This window comes from Natator depressus, chromosome 17 (assembly GCF_965152275.1).
Source record: "Natator depressus isolate rNatDep1 chromosome 17, rNatDep2.hap1, whole genome shotgun sequence".
In the NCBI taxonomy this organism is placed as follows: Eukaryota; Metazoa; Chordata; order Testudines; family Cheloniidae; genus Natator; species Natator depressus.
In genome coordinates this window covers 18,722,467-18,739,002 of record NC_134250.1, presented here as the reverse complement: position 1 = coordinate 18,739,002, position 16,536 = coordinate 18,722,467, and the positions used below count along the sequence as shown (strand labels likewise).

Sequence of the window (16,536 nt, the reverse complement as noted above, 5' to 3'; positions counted from 1 at the left end):
AGAAAGAGCTCTAGATTGTGCTCTTGGACACGCATTATTTCGACTGAAGTCAATGGGAGTTGCATGCTTGTATGATGGCAAAACTTGTCCTTTGGCAAACATCGGTCAAAAAATAAAAGATTAAATAATCAGAGCATAATTTTAAAGTAGATATGGTTCCTTCTACACATTTTTGTGCCTGAACATGCTCATGAATGGTGATGAACTGACAACCCTGGTGACTCAAGTCCATTTTTTACCCACACAACAGGTACAGCAGTGCACGCTTCCCCCTCTGCGTCAGTGTGCCTTGGGCCTGACATAGAAGGGGCGAGAAGGGTGTTTGGTCTCCATGGCCAATCAATTCTTGGCCTTTACAGAGGATGCTAATAAGGGTACCAATTAGTAAAAAGTTGTGTGGTTAATTTTTGGGACGTGAACACTTCTCTGCAAGGAACTGACCTGAGACCAAATAATTTATTTCACATATGCCAAAGAACAAGGTGAAATTCATCACTGTGCTGAGGGTCATCACAAAACCAAAGCACCACTTAAGATGTATTTTCAGGGCTTAACTGGGTTTTTAAGGACTACAGGAGCCTATAGTTGACCCTCCCCAAAGAAGGGTCTTTTAATCATTGTATATTAATAGGATATGTCATATTGCATTACACACAAAATTTAGCAGCTCAGATACTGGGGTGATAAAGGCCATAAAAGTAAGTACCTGGATACATATGGTAACAATGGATTTATTTTTCTTAAAGTCTATTGTTACATATATTTAATACATGGTTTATTCAATATTAACTATATTAAAGCCATAAAAATGAATAGGGAAGGAAAATAAAACAATTTTTGATGAATAATACATACCAAACTCTCATATAGTACTTTTCATCCATAGATCTCAAAGCACTTTACAAAAGAGGTCAGTATCACGATCCCCATTTTAGTGATGGGGAAACTGAGGCACAGAGAGGCAGTGACTTGGCCATGGTCACCACAATGACGGAGCCAAGAATGGAACCCTGCTCTCCCAGGCTCATGTTTATTTTCATTATTTAAAGTAATTTGGAGTTATATTTTAAGTTGTTTGGTACTTTTTGAAAATCTTGTATTTATACAGAATTTTTTTTACAGGCTCTTTAATTTAAAACTGTTTGATTATATGTATGACATGGAGGAAAACATGTTAGTGCTTGGCTAGAGGGACCACAGAAAGTGCCATGGAAACTGGAAGGCCTAGCATAATAGTAAATTAAACTGAATGCTGTGTTTTACACTTGTTATGTCTGTATAAGTTAAACTGTGGAAGATCAGATATAAGCAGCCTGTCTTGTTAGGGGCTGAACAAATACTGAAGTCAAAGGAAAGACTTTCCATTGACTTGAATGGACATAAGATTAGGCCTTAGACCAAGTGACACCTTTTGTTCCTCTCTCTTTCTTACGATCTCCATGAAATCCTCAGAATTAGAACCTATGGAACTCAAGTACCGTATATGGAGTGATTTTAAGACCCAGTATACATAGAGATATACCTGGGCTGTAATATAAGCAAGAGAGATGATTTAAAGAACTCACTTGCTTAAAAGGAAAGCAAAGATAGAAAAGAGAAGGAACAAATGGACCCTCCATCTGCATGTCAAAGATCTTTATGAATGTATTTATTTATTGTATTTGCATCGAATCACTTTGCTACATAACACTGTTGATTTCTTAGCAACCCCGCTAAAGGCATTAGTCCGTATTACTAATGACATTTCAGTTTAAATGAGGAAGCTGTTTTGGATTTAAGTGCAAAAATGCATCTGAAACCAATTACTTTTTTGGTATTTTTATAATTTAAATATGGTCAAAATGTTTTTCCATTTCTAAACTACCAAGTTCTTGCCAAGAGCAATTTTTTTCATTTTATAGCAGAGTTCTAAAACCCTTGAAATTAGGGATTTTAAGATGGAAACTCTGACAGACCCTGGACTGCAGCATTGCTAGTGGGGACTGCTATCTTTTTTTTTTATCATATTTATCACATTATTCTGTCAGATTTTCCCCTAACTCTAATTTATTTAAATTAATCAGCATTATAATTTCACTTGAGCTAACACTGGGATGATGCACTTTTCCTCTAGATCACTGTTTTCACTTTTAAAAGATAGCAAAATGGTAATATTTTAAAATAATGAGGACTAGAGAATATTGCATAGAATTCTGTAGTGTTCATTAACCCCTTCTCTGTAGCATCCCCACATGAAGGTTATGTTAAAAATTAATGCAAAAACCTCTTAGCTAATAGGAAAGGAGTACTTGTGGCACCTTAGAGACTAACCAATTTATTTGAGCATAAGCTTTTGTGAGCTACAGCTCACTTCATCGGATGCATCCGATGAAGTGAGCTGTAGCTCACGAAAGCTTATGCTCAAATAAATTGGTTAGTCTCTAAGGTGCCACAAGTACTCCTTTTCTTTTTGCGAATACAGACTAACACGGCTGTTACTCTGAAACCTGCTCTTAGCTAATGAGAAAGGCATGCGATTTTTACTTTTAGAGATATCTTATTCTAGTAAAGAGCTTATTATTAAACAGCTCATTTGACAGATGATATGGATAGAACACACCAATGCAAGGCTCCTTAAGGAGTGACTCTACCCACAAAGTCTATTTATAAATTTTGCAGGAGTGCAAGCTAAACTAAAATGATTGAGTTCCATGGCATTCAATAGCTACTTTAACAAAAGAAAAAGGGTTTTGTTATCAGTAAGAAAATCTTGTGATTCCATGGATAAAGGAAATTGTATTTATAAAAATGGAACAATTATAATCAACAGGCATGCTTCATCCGCTCTCCATTAACACAATAATAAAAGAGACCATCACACTTAGTTAAATCTCAGTATTGTCCTCTCCTTTTTGCACTACCCATCCAGAGATAAAAATATTGGTTAAAACAGCCTGAGGCCTATCCCTCCATTGCTTTAGAGAAAGTCTGAACTGTAAACAGAAACAAAGGTTTTTAAAAAATGCTTTTAAAGAACATAAAAATGGAAACAGTCTGCAGAAAACCTGTAATGCTAGAGACATATATGCACGTTTATCTATCTGGAAAAGTACTGAACAGCATGCCTGCAGCAAGTGCTCGCTTTTCAGTCTTTGTAACTCTATAAAACAATTATGCATAGAGAACAGCCCCACATGTTGAACACGCGGCACCTTATACCACCTTTCACCTTTGTTACTCTCAACTAATCAATGACTGAAAAGCATTGAAGAGTCCAACTCTTTTTACATTACTTCTCCAGTAGCTGTTTATGAAGTAATGAAGACTAGGAGTGTAATACTAATTTTCCTAACATTAATTTCAAACATACTTCATTAGCATGAAGAAATATAGCTAAAAATCATTCACCACAGATGCAATTTAACCCTTTTTCAACCAGGGAGGTCTTGCCAATTTGGAAAACTAGTAAGGAAAAAAATCTCCAAACAGGAGAGTAAGGTAAGGTATCTGTCAAAGAACTGAACGTGATTCCTAATTGGAAGTCTGGAGTCATCCCAATGGCATTCTAATAGTTTTACATACTTTTTACCTATGACATTATGCATGAAATGACAAAAGGAACTAAAGCATTAATAAAGTGCCAAAATATAGGGAATACCAAGAGCATTTTATCTGACTAATTTTACAATAAATACTGATGACAACCCTTGGCAGAATGGGGTGACTTATGAATGCTGTCTTCATTCAACAAAATTCTATGCATTGTAAGTGGTATAATGGAGTTTACAATTAACTGTTAGTGTTATAAAGGAAACACATCCTCTACAAGAGAGCTACAAATACGCTTTTTGAAAACTGACATAGCATTAACAAAAATAAGCAGACACTTTTGAGTGTTTGGCTCCTCTAATGTAATTAGCAGAAACCTGAAAACTACAAAACGAAAGAACAAAAAGGATACTTTTGAAGGCACTTAAGTATTGCTTATCAAGAAGAGAGATTAACCCTTAATGCTGCATTTGGGTTCATGCTGTAAATAAAATTTTGCTTTCAGTGACAGCTCTCAGTAAGCATTATTGAATGCAATAAAGACACACACTTATTCCACAACAGGTCTGGGGACCTTAATTAAGCAAAATAATAAATAGAAGGAAAAAAAAAAACCCTACAAGCAAGCAAAATTTAACCACTTGACTGCATCAAGCACCCAGATCTCAACCTGACAGAAACAGAGGGTGGCAACACATGGCAAATATATTGTTCTAAAGTAAACAAAGGAAACTGATTAAGTTAGAATGTAAGAAAATATCAAGAAAATGTAAGAAAATTAAAAGTTCTGTCTCTTGGCTGAACTGAAGATGTTTATATTTTGTTATTACTCATGTTCAGGTACATATATTTGAATGGGACACACATTCATAAACAGAGTTGTGTTTTATAAATCAAATCAAAACATTTGCTTGTAAGGAGACACTGTGGTGAACAGAAGATTTCTAATGGTAATGTTTTGATTTACTATGTCGTTTGCTGGAAGTTTTCTCAGCCAAACTTTATGTCCCTATAAAGAAGTCACAGTGATTCTAGATGGTGCGATCACATGTTCCAAATTTTGTCTTCGCTCACCACAGAAAGGGCCAGTTGCTGTCTCTGTTTATCAAATTTGAGTTGTGCACCACAAGCTAAATCTCTGGTTACCCAAGCAGGTAATTTGAAATGACTGTAACAGTAAAAACAGTTAAATAAATCTCTGCCTTTCAGCCTCCTAGAGCCTTCTTTTCGTGTTCATGAAAAGGCTATTTTTTTTTTTTTTTAGTGTAGTGACTCTTAATTTGTGAAAACTTGAACTAAGTGCTGCTGTTGCACGTTGAGACAGTAAATGAAATACATAATTTCTAAAACATCATGCAAGAAATGTGGGTTCACATCGTACAGTCAAAGTCCTACTAATTAATTAATACAAGCACACTGAGGTGTAATATTGGGAGCATACCTTTAAAATTGGAACTCCTCTCCCCACCCCCCAAAATCAAAAAAGTAAAATTAATTAAACTTAAAAAGTAATGAATGCACCATTAAAGTGTCATCAAAAGATGCTGACCTAAGACAAAGGTTTCAATGATACACAATACGGTCAAAAAGTCTTCAATCAATAATATACAGTATGACAACTACATCTTGTAAATTATACCCAATACTGCCGGCAGTCTATCCCTCTAAAGAATATTTGCCCCCTTTCATCCCTTCCTAACAATCAGATAATAAAATACAGCACCTATAAATAAGCAAAAAAAAATATATATATATATACCGAAATCATCTATTGTTAGTTTTAAAGATATGGCAATAAAGGAGTCTAAATTAGCAAACTTGTAGAAGCCATAACTGATAAAACAGCTTATTGAAAAAAGGTGGCAGTAATGCACTCTATGTGTGCACAAGTACATAAGAAAATACACAGACGTATAAAATTGCACGCACACACTCACGCACACACATCCTTCCACACACCTCTATGCTCACGCATATACATATAGACAACAGGAGGAGTCAGAGACAAGTGAGAATTTGATTTGTACTTTGATCAAAAGTTTTACGCTGTGCACAAAATAATCTGAAGAGGCTACATTTCTGAAGGGCGGAATAGTCTGGACTGGGATTCAAGAGCATGAATATTTTGGTTTGGAGTTTGGGCTATTTACATCTTGGTCACAGCCCATCTGATACCTGCAATGTATTCTTTTTCTACACAAACAAACTTCCCACAAACTAAAACATTTAAATCAGTGCTTGTGGTGGGAAGAGAGTCAGTAAATGGCTACCTATTGGAGGAAGACATCTCTTCATCTGAGGCAGGCCCAATTCCTTCTTCGTGGTGTGTGACATCTGTTACACATGTAAATGAAACTTTAACTGATTTCAGGTTAGTTGAATGCTACAGGTTGTAAAATATGTCCCCAGAGCTGCAGGCTGAAATGTTACTGGCCAACTTTTTTCATTTCTCTTTCTTTAACAAAAAGGTACTAGATATACCACAATTCAAATGAAATGATCAAGTACATGCTATTCTAAGTTGTCTCCTAAACCTCCTGGATATGAGGTCTGATCAGCGTGCTCTGTGGTTAGAGGTTAAAAAGCAGATTATAAAATACCTAGATTCAGATTTTTTTTTTTGTCCTGATTTGGCCTAAAATGGAGTGTATTAAACAAATTCTGGTCTGCAAAAGACCAGAATCAGTTAAAGCTATGAAACAATGTGCACTACGTGTCAATATTCTATTTCACTTACAAGAAAACACTAAGTCAGCTACCACAAATTAAGATATTTTCCTGATGTGACTTTTTTTGTTTTGTTAAAAAATATGTGGAGTAAATGTGTTTTTTTTTTAATTCAAAGTTTCAAACAACACGATTCTTTTCTTTTCTTGAAAATATTTAGGAATCCAAACTAGTGTGTTTAGAGTCGGTTGACTGTGCAATCTCTTAGTGGCAACTGAACAGCTACAAAAAACTTTTTATTTTTCCTTTTTGAAAAATCTCCCCTTTTTTCCTGGTTTAAGAAGATAATAGTGTATTATCGCTCTGTAGCCATTAGATGGCAGATAAAAAGCCCCCTTTAAATATGTGGGTTTGATTTTTTTTTATGTTTTTGTTTTTTTAAAGCCCACACCAAAGAGGAGGGCACAAGGCAAAGCTGTATGAGTTATTCCAGAAATTGTGGAAATCACTTAGGGCATTAATAAAAACACTTCAGGGTACAAAAAAGCTTGACCACACATTTCAGTTTTCTTCCTTGAAAACACAAACATAAATTGGGCTTAACGCTCCTTTTGTTTTCTATATGCACCTTGGCCTATGGCGTTTTTGCCCTGTGGCCTGCAGGGCGGTAAGTGCGCAACACAATAAAACCAGTAGAGGTCCAGTTTAACTTTCCCAGCTCTCTAGAGTTGGGTGAGTTTAATCTCAAAACTCCCATTCGACGGGCTCTTCTCGACTAGCGGCCTTCTCTAAACGGTGTATTATGTTGTTCAAGTTTGCTGCTTTCTTTCTCCTCAAGGTGTTGTCCCGCGTGTTCTTGGACCTTGCTGCCTCGGAAAAGCTGAATAAACTCTGAATAGAGTTGGCTTTCTGTGAGCCTGCAGCCAATGTGGAACTTGTACTTGGCACACTCAACATTTTCTCGGAACTTTCTTTTGACTTGAAGGAGCTCTCCCCTGTAAGGACTGAGGTGGAGGCAGCTGAGGTAGAGGCATCCTCTTCTGTAGCAGAGTTTGGCATTGTCTCCAGAGTTTCTCCTGAACTTTGAGACCCTGGCGGAGAACTCTGACGTGGTGCTTTGAGCCTACCCTCATCATCAGTATCCTCCAGGCTCTCCATTCCCAAATGGAAAGACTCTGTTTTCTCTGATGTTCTGGCATCTTGTGGTACCTCTTCCCCCGCTTCAAAAGCCGACTCTGCTTGCCCTCCCTGAGACTTTGTGGTTGCATTGCTGTACTCCTCCGCCTCCAGACCACTTTGCTTTCCTTCAGGTGGGCCTTCTGTGTCCACACCATCACAACTGTCTCCCTCAGAGCTGTGAACCGCCCTGCTGCTTCTGGCTGAAGGAGAGTCACTTGATCCAGCCTGGCTCTGACTTCCTGCTTGGATTTCTTCAATGAACAGCTCTCGACGGATGCGAGATCTAGAAGACACGACAACAGAACGATAAATTTGGTGCTAGCCATTCATAATCATAGACCACAGTAATATGGTCCAACTTACAAAGTCCATATCCATATAGAAACTCTCCCAAAGTGCAGCAGGAAGAGAAAGGGGATGTCTGGATCTGGGTTTTGATTTGCACCCCATTTTTACTTTGGGTAATACTCACAACATGCCAAAATTTAAGAGATTTAAAGAGACGTTGATCCAATAAAAGATATTACCTCACTCACTTTGTCTCTCTAATATCCTGGAACCAACACGGCTACAACACCACTGCATATATAATTGTTGTAAATCTGATTCCTTCCGACTGTTCAGTTCAATAATTACCTCACACTCTATGCAAACAGTGTAAATTTAACTTTCGTGCAGGTAACAGAATTGTTCTAGAATGACAGTGTGTTAAATCATAAATAGACTTTCTAGTTTAGTTAAAACAATACTTGTTGCTTTAGGAGAACTTTAATCCAAGTTACGCACATGCTGACATTTCCAATTTTACAGGGTCATACGTGGTTTATAAAGGGGATCAAGAGACAAGCTCATAAAGATCTCCCATTCTCACTGGAATCTCACTTCTGAGAGCATGAAGCTTCAAAGGGTTCCTGAAGAACCTAAAAAGATTCCTCTCTGATGAGGGCACAGGAATTCAGAAGGGATTTTTTTAATATATAATTAGAGGGGAAACAATTTATAAACACCAATAACATTTTGATTTCTACTCCTAAAAATTAGCCATGACTTTGCCTAAAATTAAACAAAAACCAGAAAAAATAATTATTACAAACAGGAAACCCTGATCAAAAGTAAGAATATACTTCTGAATCGACTTTAGGGCAGTGCAGCTTTCTGACTGGTTTTCAGTCTATGAGCCCAATGTGACTTCTGCCTTATTTTTTATTTATAAATTTAATTTCAGAACATTAATAGTCACATGACAGGCAGTGCACTTCTAGGGAATTAATGCACTCCACATATGGGTAAAAGTTACCTAATGTTCAACTTTGTGCTTCCTACAACATTAAGTGTGTAAAAATCACCCAGCAATGTACATGTCATTTTATTTGAGCCTCCCATAAGGAGTTTCCCAATGTCCTGGATCACATAGGGAAATGAAATGATGGGTGGCCTGGGGTTTTACTTAGCCTTGATACTAAATCAATTATATAATCGTAATTCGACTGTGATTAATATAATTGTTTATGACCTCTGTACATTATACTGCAAGGTACGCCCCATGTTCCTATATAACAAGAAGAAAGAACCTTAGCGCAGGAATAGTGTAGACACAGTAACAATTTAGAGAAAACTTTGTCAAAAAAGAAAAATACCACTGGTTTTAATGAAGCGCTGCCTTGTCTTTCAAGTCACAGATGAAAAACCCTCTTCATGTTTGTGGCAAGTTTTCAATAGAAACTTAAATTTCTCGCAGGAACTAATGTACACTGGGAAGAACACAGACCAGCAACAGAACACTGCTGGAATGTCTGCTGTGTGTTTGAAGCGAATGACATTACTGACTTGCTTCAGAGACAGTACAGTACTTCGGCAGGAACTGCTGACATGGCTTTTTTCAGGACCGGGGACCACAGGTACTAATATTAATTTGCTATTAACATTACATCTATGCATTTTATGTTTATTACTAGGCTTTATTTACTTCTTATAAATCTCCCTTTATAGGCAGTGATCCAAAGCACACTGCTCCTGGGGTGCTCACTGAGTCAGGAGAAGGAAACGGATAACTTCGTGTCTGCCCACCTAAGAAATGTCATTTAAAATACCACAGTTCCACTTAAGAAAGTGAATCACAGCATGCTCATTGAACATTTGGCCACAGCTCTGTTTAGTATGGGCTTGTTTGATGGATGTGCAAATCCCTGGAATTGATCCCCAACACACTAGGTCTGGAAGTCAATAAAGCACTAAATTAACTAGGAGACAAAGTCTGTACAATAAACAGGAACTGGTGCCAGCAGCTAGGAAATTCTGGACAGAAAGTACCTATCAGTGGAAGCTGAATACCACTAAATCAACCACACCCTGAAGACATTCTTCAGTGTTATTCAAAATATGAGGCTATCCTGGGGATTGTGCTTGAGTTCATTGTACATGTCTTTGCACAATTTCCAGTATCATACATAGACATTTAATATAGTGATGTTTCCCACAACTTTTATAAATTAAGTTGAATGGAGTTTAAAAATTTAATAGCACTGGACTGGAATTTAAGAGAACAGGGTTTAATTGTTACCTCTACCAAAGGCTCTCTAGGTGACCTTGAACAAGTCACTTAATCCCTGTGCCTCAATTTCCCATTTGTAAAATGGGGTTAATACTACTTCCTTTCTTTCACCCTTTGTCTGTCCTACTATTTAGAATGTAAGTCATTTGAGGCAGGGACCGTCTCTTAACATGTATTTGTTACCGCTTCTAACACAATGGGGTCCCAATTTCAAAAGGGGCCTCTGGAAGCTTCTATAATGCAAAAAAATACACTCAGATGTATATTATTCTTATATATGTGCTGAGTCTTGAGCTCTGGAAACAAACAAAAAGGTTTAGATGTGTTTGTGGATACAATGAAATCTTTTCTGAATATTTATATTTCAAAGCGAAATTCTCTCTCTCTCTCAGGTATTTCCACAGTGCCTCTTGCTGTGACACATACGTGCCAACACACATTCTTTACACAAAGATGGATGTGAGGGCATATTCTAATGCAGCAACAGTTTGTGGAACGTATGGCATTAGCCATATACCCAAAGTATAAGCACTGCAGTAACAAGATTCCTGAGGCCCCGAATCCATGACATTATGGACATTAAGAAAAAGGTATCAAATTCAAGAGGAACAGTACACTACGGCTTGTAATGGGACAGACAGCAGTTGTATCAAAATAAGTTGTATGGGAGATATAAAACCCACAATGCAAGCTAAAATTGAAAATGGGCTCTTGACGCCTTTAAAGTACGACAAACAACACATTCTTATCTTTCAAGATTCCTTATAGTTAGAAAGGGAACCCTCTTCAGTTCCATGAATTCATTTCTTGTACCACCTTGTATATATTAATAAATAATAAAAATAGTGATACCTCACATTTATAGAGCACCTTTATGCTGAGGCTCTAGAATCATTTCACAGACATTATTTAAAGTTCACATTATTAATTGTTAATATTCTTATTTTTCAGATGGTGAAACTGAGGCACAAAATAGTAGTCCATGGCTTGATTTTCAGAGGTGCTGAGCACTCAAAAAATCCCACTGACTTCAATCAGGCCATAAATGACTTGCTCACGATCACACAACAAATCAGTAAGTGCTGGGACTAGAACCCGAATTCCCGATTCCATGCCCTGTATTCCAACCATTAGAGTATGTTGCTGCCTCGCTTGTACATATTTTACTTTGTCTATAACAGCAGGAGTATTCTGAATTAACGTATAGCTTGGTGTGGCTAAATGTGCTGATCGATCATGACTTGTTGTGCTCTCTCACAATGTGCCTAACAGAAGACCTCATGATAATGAGGAAGATAACACGTCACCAGATTACACTCATTCATCTGTATAAGTGAGAACAGCACATTTTGCTGTCAGGCTGAAGGGAACATATTTACACAGGCATTACACTCCAACTTGTGTATAATTGCTATAAGTGAGAAAGGGAATAGTTGTCTGTATTTGCAGAACTTTAAGATGCAGTATTTGCAGCGCACACAAATCAAATTTAAGTACAAGTCAATATGACAGAGTAGAAATGTTACCACCTACTGGTGACTATATTTGTTATTTTCCTTCGCCTACTACTGTGTGTTCTATTTCTTAGCTCTGTCATTAACAAGGAGTCTTTTTCTGTGTCCATAGTGGCCTCGGAAGTGGTAGAGAGGAGCTTAGAGGGAGAAATCTTTTAAAATGTGAATTGTTTGTTCAGGTTTTTTAAACTGTCTTCTGATAATCAGGGACTCTTGGTTCAGAAAGCAAGGGACTGAGGCTTGTATGTTTTCTTCTACCTCTCAAATTATAACTGTTATATTGATCACTGCCAATTTCTGGGACAAAAGTGTGTTAAAATGATGAGGATTCCTGATCAATTCCCTTCAGACAGAAACTGAGTGTGTTTATCCAATTCCTTCTACTTCTCATATGCTGGTCAAGCACTGAGTCTTTAGTAATCAGAAACTACTCAACGCACCCAACTTGTGGTTCCTTTTAATGGAAACAAGGGATTAAACTGAGACTCCAGTCTCTTTTCATTTCAGGGTGACTCTTGGCATCAAGGATTTATCATAATAGTGTAATAAATTTGCAGCCACCTCAGATATCATGATTGTCACTAGGCCGCACAACATGGCCATTTGGAACTTCCTGGAGACGGAACACATTCTCCTGGTCCCAAATCACAGGTCTCTATATCTTGAGCTAAAGGAAAATCTCTTAATTTTCAGCACTGTAATAACTGTTCTCTTGTCATAGGTCCGATTCCATCCAATATAGGGCAGTAGTACACACACTATTTAGTAGATTATAATATGAATTATAAATATCCCACGACTGTGGACCCTTTTAGTTTAAAGTCCCACTCTGACGTATCAAATCAAAATGCAGGATTTCACACACACACAAGAACTATTTATTAAGTCAATATGTGGGTATTTTTATTCCCCAGGAATTATTTTAAAACTGGCATATACTGTTTGCACTATCATTACTACTATAAACTCCTTGCTAATGAGACAGTCCCTTCTGTATCACTGCCCAGCACTAGTTAAGGCAGATAGAAATAAACAGCCTTTTATGGCTAGAGTATATACTGTGCTCACTGGAGATGCTGCGTGGGACATGTACTGTACCTGTAATTGTGGAACCAGTTGATCACTGTGCTGGTTTTCAAGTTGAGCTGTGTAGCGAGTTCCTCAATTGTTTTTGGCGATGGGTATGGCTTTTGCTGATATGCTCGTTTTAGAGCTTCTTTCTCTTCTGGTGCCAGCACTACTCGTGGTTTCTTTAGCTGATGCTGTGGCTGTGGGCTGGCTCCCTGGCTATAGTCTATTCCAACTGAAGAGGGCTCACAAGGTTGACTGTCACTAACTGAGCTGTGCCGTCGTTTCATGTAGGCTGAAAGAGAAATACAGAACCATGTAAATATAAAGTCACCAAATATAAGAACTGCAGAGTAAATGCAAAGATCCCAAATTGTGAGCTCGGGGGGTGTGCATGCTGGGAGGACAGAGCAGGAAGGAACAGGAAATGAATTCTGGCGTGGATCCGAAAGAGACTGCAAGAGAAGGCAGAGGTGGCAGGGAAGAGAGCACAAACTGACCATAAACCTTTCTAAGTTTCCCACCCCATTGGTGAATATGTGAGACAAATAATGAACATAAGAAGTTAAGTGTGGCGCATAGTTCTAATGTTACTCAACAAAAGTCTGAGTATTTTATGAGTATGACATTTTAACATATACATTCCGTTAAGACACTTACGCTGCACTGCAACTGAAATATTCTGTGCTTCTTGGTATTTAAAGCTTCCTACTGGATTATATTTAAACTACAGTAGCTGATAAAAGCTGAAATCACAACCATGTTCCAACACAAGATGGCACTTGGAACCTGTGGAATCCTGACAATTTTGCCTCAGCCCTAAGGAACAGTTCAGAGGTTTGTTGCTTATTCCTACAGATCTTGTCTCAGATGCATACACTGGAAACAAGTTATAAAAAAGAAAAACAACCAACAGCCCCTTCCTTTAAGCAAGATTCTTTTACAATACAATTTGATGGGTACTGCTGCTGTGAACAGTTAGCTCAGTTAGGTCAGTGATGGGAATCTGAGCAACTCCATTAGGCTCCTTCATCCTCATGGGGTGAGGTGGTGATGGACCATCCTGTTAAGTTCATTGAGAAAAGAGATTTGGCTAATGATGTCATTGCCTTGATTGACTTGCACTGGGTGGAGGGAGATGGGATCAGAGTCATGCAAGAGCATTGTCGAGGAGGCCATTCCCTTGCAGTGAGAAAAAAGCACTTCCAGATTAACTTGATCAATAGAATGTTGCAGTGGCCTGATAAATATCTTTTAAATTATATTTATATATAAAAATCATTTGGAGCACAGACTCATGCCATAGAGATTTGGAAGCTAGTGAAGTAGGTCACCTGAGCCACCAACAAAGCCTTTCATGAAATGAATTTCTTTACCATAGGTTTTATCTTCAGGAATAGGATGCATAGATGATGATAAAAAAAAATACAAAAGACTTTTACATGAACAGAAACAGGCTACCTTGAGCTACAACTCAAGTTTTCTGGGTATAGAGCTCACCCTCCTTATAGTACCAGGGAGCTGCTTTAATAGAGTACCCTTTTTTCCCTCTGCAGGACTGCCTGGGCCTTTAGTGTCCAGCTCTGCTTTGTCATTTCACCATCTACACTGGTGGTGGATCTAGTGGGACTGTTACACACTGTCACAGGAGTATCCAAGTGAATTCTGAACATAGTGTATAACCTTCCTGGGTACCTGAACTGCCTGCATTTTATTTTTCCTGAATATGTCGTCTTGCCTGTTGGATCGCTGGTATGGAACAGAATGTAAGAACCTCATTATCCATCACTCTGCCATGTCATGTATAGTCCTGCACCCATTTAAGAAAGTTAGTTGTAGTTGTAGCCATGTCAGTCCTAGGATATTGGAGAGAAGATGGGTGAGGTAGTATCTTTTACTGGACCAACTTCTGTTGGTGAGAGAGACAAGCTTTCGAGCCACACAAAGCTCTTCTTCGGGACCTGAGAGTGGCTCAGAAGCTTGTCTCCCTCACCAACAGAAGTTGATCCAATAAAAGATATGGTCTCCCTCACCCACATTGTTTATATAAGAAAGTTATTTTTAAAGGTTATTCCAATCAACCAAAGCTATATAGGAAGTTTCAACCAGTGGGGAAAATGGGAAGCAGTTAGTGGTAAACAACATATGGGGCCCTACCTCTGCAGCCCCTGAGGTGCAGCTAAATGCTACAACTTGTAATGCTAGTAATTAATATGACGAAAATGATACCTTACATTTATAAAAGGTCTTTGGAGTCTTTTGAGATTAAAGTGTTTTACAAACTTCTACTGATACACAAACTAGACACAGGGCTCCCTTCATTCACCACTGTAACAGCCAAAACAAGGGTGAAGAATGGTATTTGCTCATTAGAGCACTGCAACACTACCCAGTAATTTAGGAGACAACATGAAGGAGAACAGCACATCTAATTAAAAATGTAAAAAATTTGTGCTATATCCAACTGAAGCTGCCAGAATTTGGTCAGGTCACTGGGCTTAACACCCTCCTCTTATTCAAAAAGATCTTAGATAAGAGATTCTGACCACTCATTAAACAGCCAAAAGATGGCACCTCCAGCAACACAGAGTTTTCAATCTTCATTCTGGGACAAGAGCTCAGGCCAAACTCAAGAGGATGAGCACCACTTCCTGGAGAACTAGACTTTCCTGGGAGGTGTTCCATCCAAGTGCAGACCTGCCCAAACTCTCAGTGCTGTCACTATGAAGCAAGAACTGCTAATGTCTGTATCTTTCATGAGACTGGAATAAAGAAACAATGACGACTTACAGGGAACCCGACTGCAAAAAAACCACAACATCCACCAGTTGATATTTTTTCATCCAGATCAGGTTATCTGACTATCGCTCCACTGGTTCAAGGTCACATATTATGCCATCTGTCAGTGTGCTGAACCAGATTACTAGCTATGTGCTCTGTATGAAGCACTCTAGATGCTTTAAAGAGGATTTGCAAATATTATTTTAAACAATCTTTGAATATACACAACGTCAGGGGAGATTTCAGCACATTTTCAAATAAAGAGAGACTCAAATCAAAAGGCAAGTTACAAACATCCCTGAGTTTTGGAGGAATTTGGTTTTGGATACAGTTTTGAACTTTTCCATTAGCCACTACTTCATAATGACCAAACTCACTTCCTAAATCCAGTCCTTGGGAAGGTTTGGACTTGGATCCTTGGTGTTGGGCCCAGTTCTGTTTGAGGATTTTACCCCCTTTTTCATTGCTGTTGTTGTAGACCCAGCACTGCCATGTTCCCTTGACGAGTCTCCCCAGCATGCACTCGGCTGGAAGTGGCACACCCACCACCCAACAGCATAGAGGCCTGCCGACTGGGGTAAAACAGAGCCCTTTTAAAATAGAATTCTTATCCTCCCCGGTATTGAACAAGCTTATTACAAATGAAATGATGAGGAAATATAGAGAATTAACATTTCTCCTGTCAGGAGGCTTCAGCACTATTCACTGGGGAGTGCAATGTTTCCAGCAGCATCCACAGTGGGGTGCCATATGCCGTAGAAGCTAATTATTCAGAGTAAGGGAAGTTGGGGGAAGGAGTCTGATCTTGGTGGGTCTGAAGACCCCTCCTAAAAGTTGATTTAACATATGGTAGAAATCTGCTGAACTGTTTATATAGGGCTTTCATAGCATAAGTTTCAAGCTGGGGGGGAGCGGGGGGGAGAAGATGATGGTAAAGGTGAAATGAGCATAACTGTCAATTTATTCCTCTGATAAAATGTGGCAGAGGAGTAATTGGTAGTAACGTTTCACTGGCAAGAGAAACCACTGCAATGTTCTTTCACTGACATTACCTGAATGGAAAGGTACATTGTTGATGTGGTTCCAGGGTAATTTAAATGGTTGAACAACAGGACACTTAGCTGCAAGAGAGAACTCTGGAGTGAGCTCACTCCCAGTGCTCTGCTACCAGGACAGCACTTACATAGTTCAGGAGCTCCGCTGAGGCCCTCAAACAATTTACACCGTATCTTTACTCAGGCACAGGTT

General features: G+C 38.5%; 1 protein-coding gene across 4 annotated transcripts in view; it reads right to left on the bottom strand.

Moving 5' to 3' along the window:
• The window catches only part of CUX1 (cut like homeobox 1), a 399,694-nt gene that overhangs the window by 51,690 nt on the left and 331,468 nt on the right, over positions 1-16,536 (bottom strand). For 2 of the 4 annotated variants that reach the window (XM_074975049.1, XM_074975051.1), the window contains 2 exons: positions 12,538-12,802; positions 4,173-7,657 (listed from right to left, as the gene is read on the bottom strand). The exons of 1 other annotated variant lie outside the window; for it this stretch is intronic. In XM_074975049.1, coding sequence (XP_074831150.1) covers positions 6,940-7,657; positions 12,538-12,802 — 983 coding nt within the window. In that variant the 3' untranslated portion in view covers positions 4,173-6,939. Of the gene's footprint in view, positions 1-4,170; positions 7,658-12,537; positions 12,803-16,536 lie in introns of those variants that run through there. One more of the 4 variants, XM_074975050.1, reaches the window with a different exon arrangement.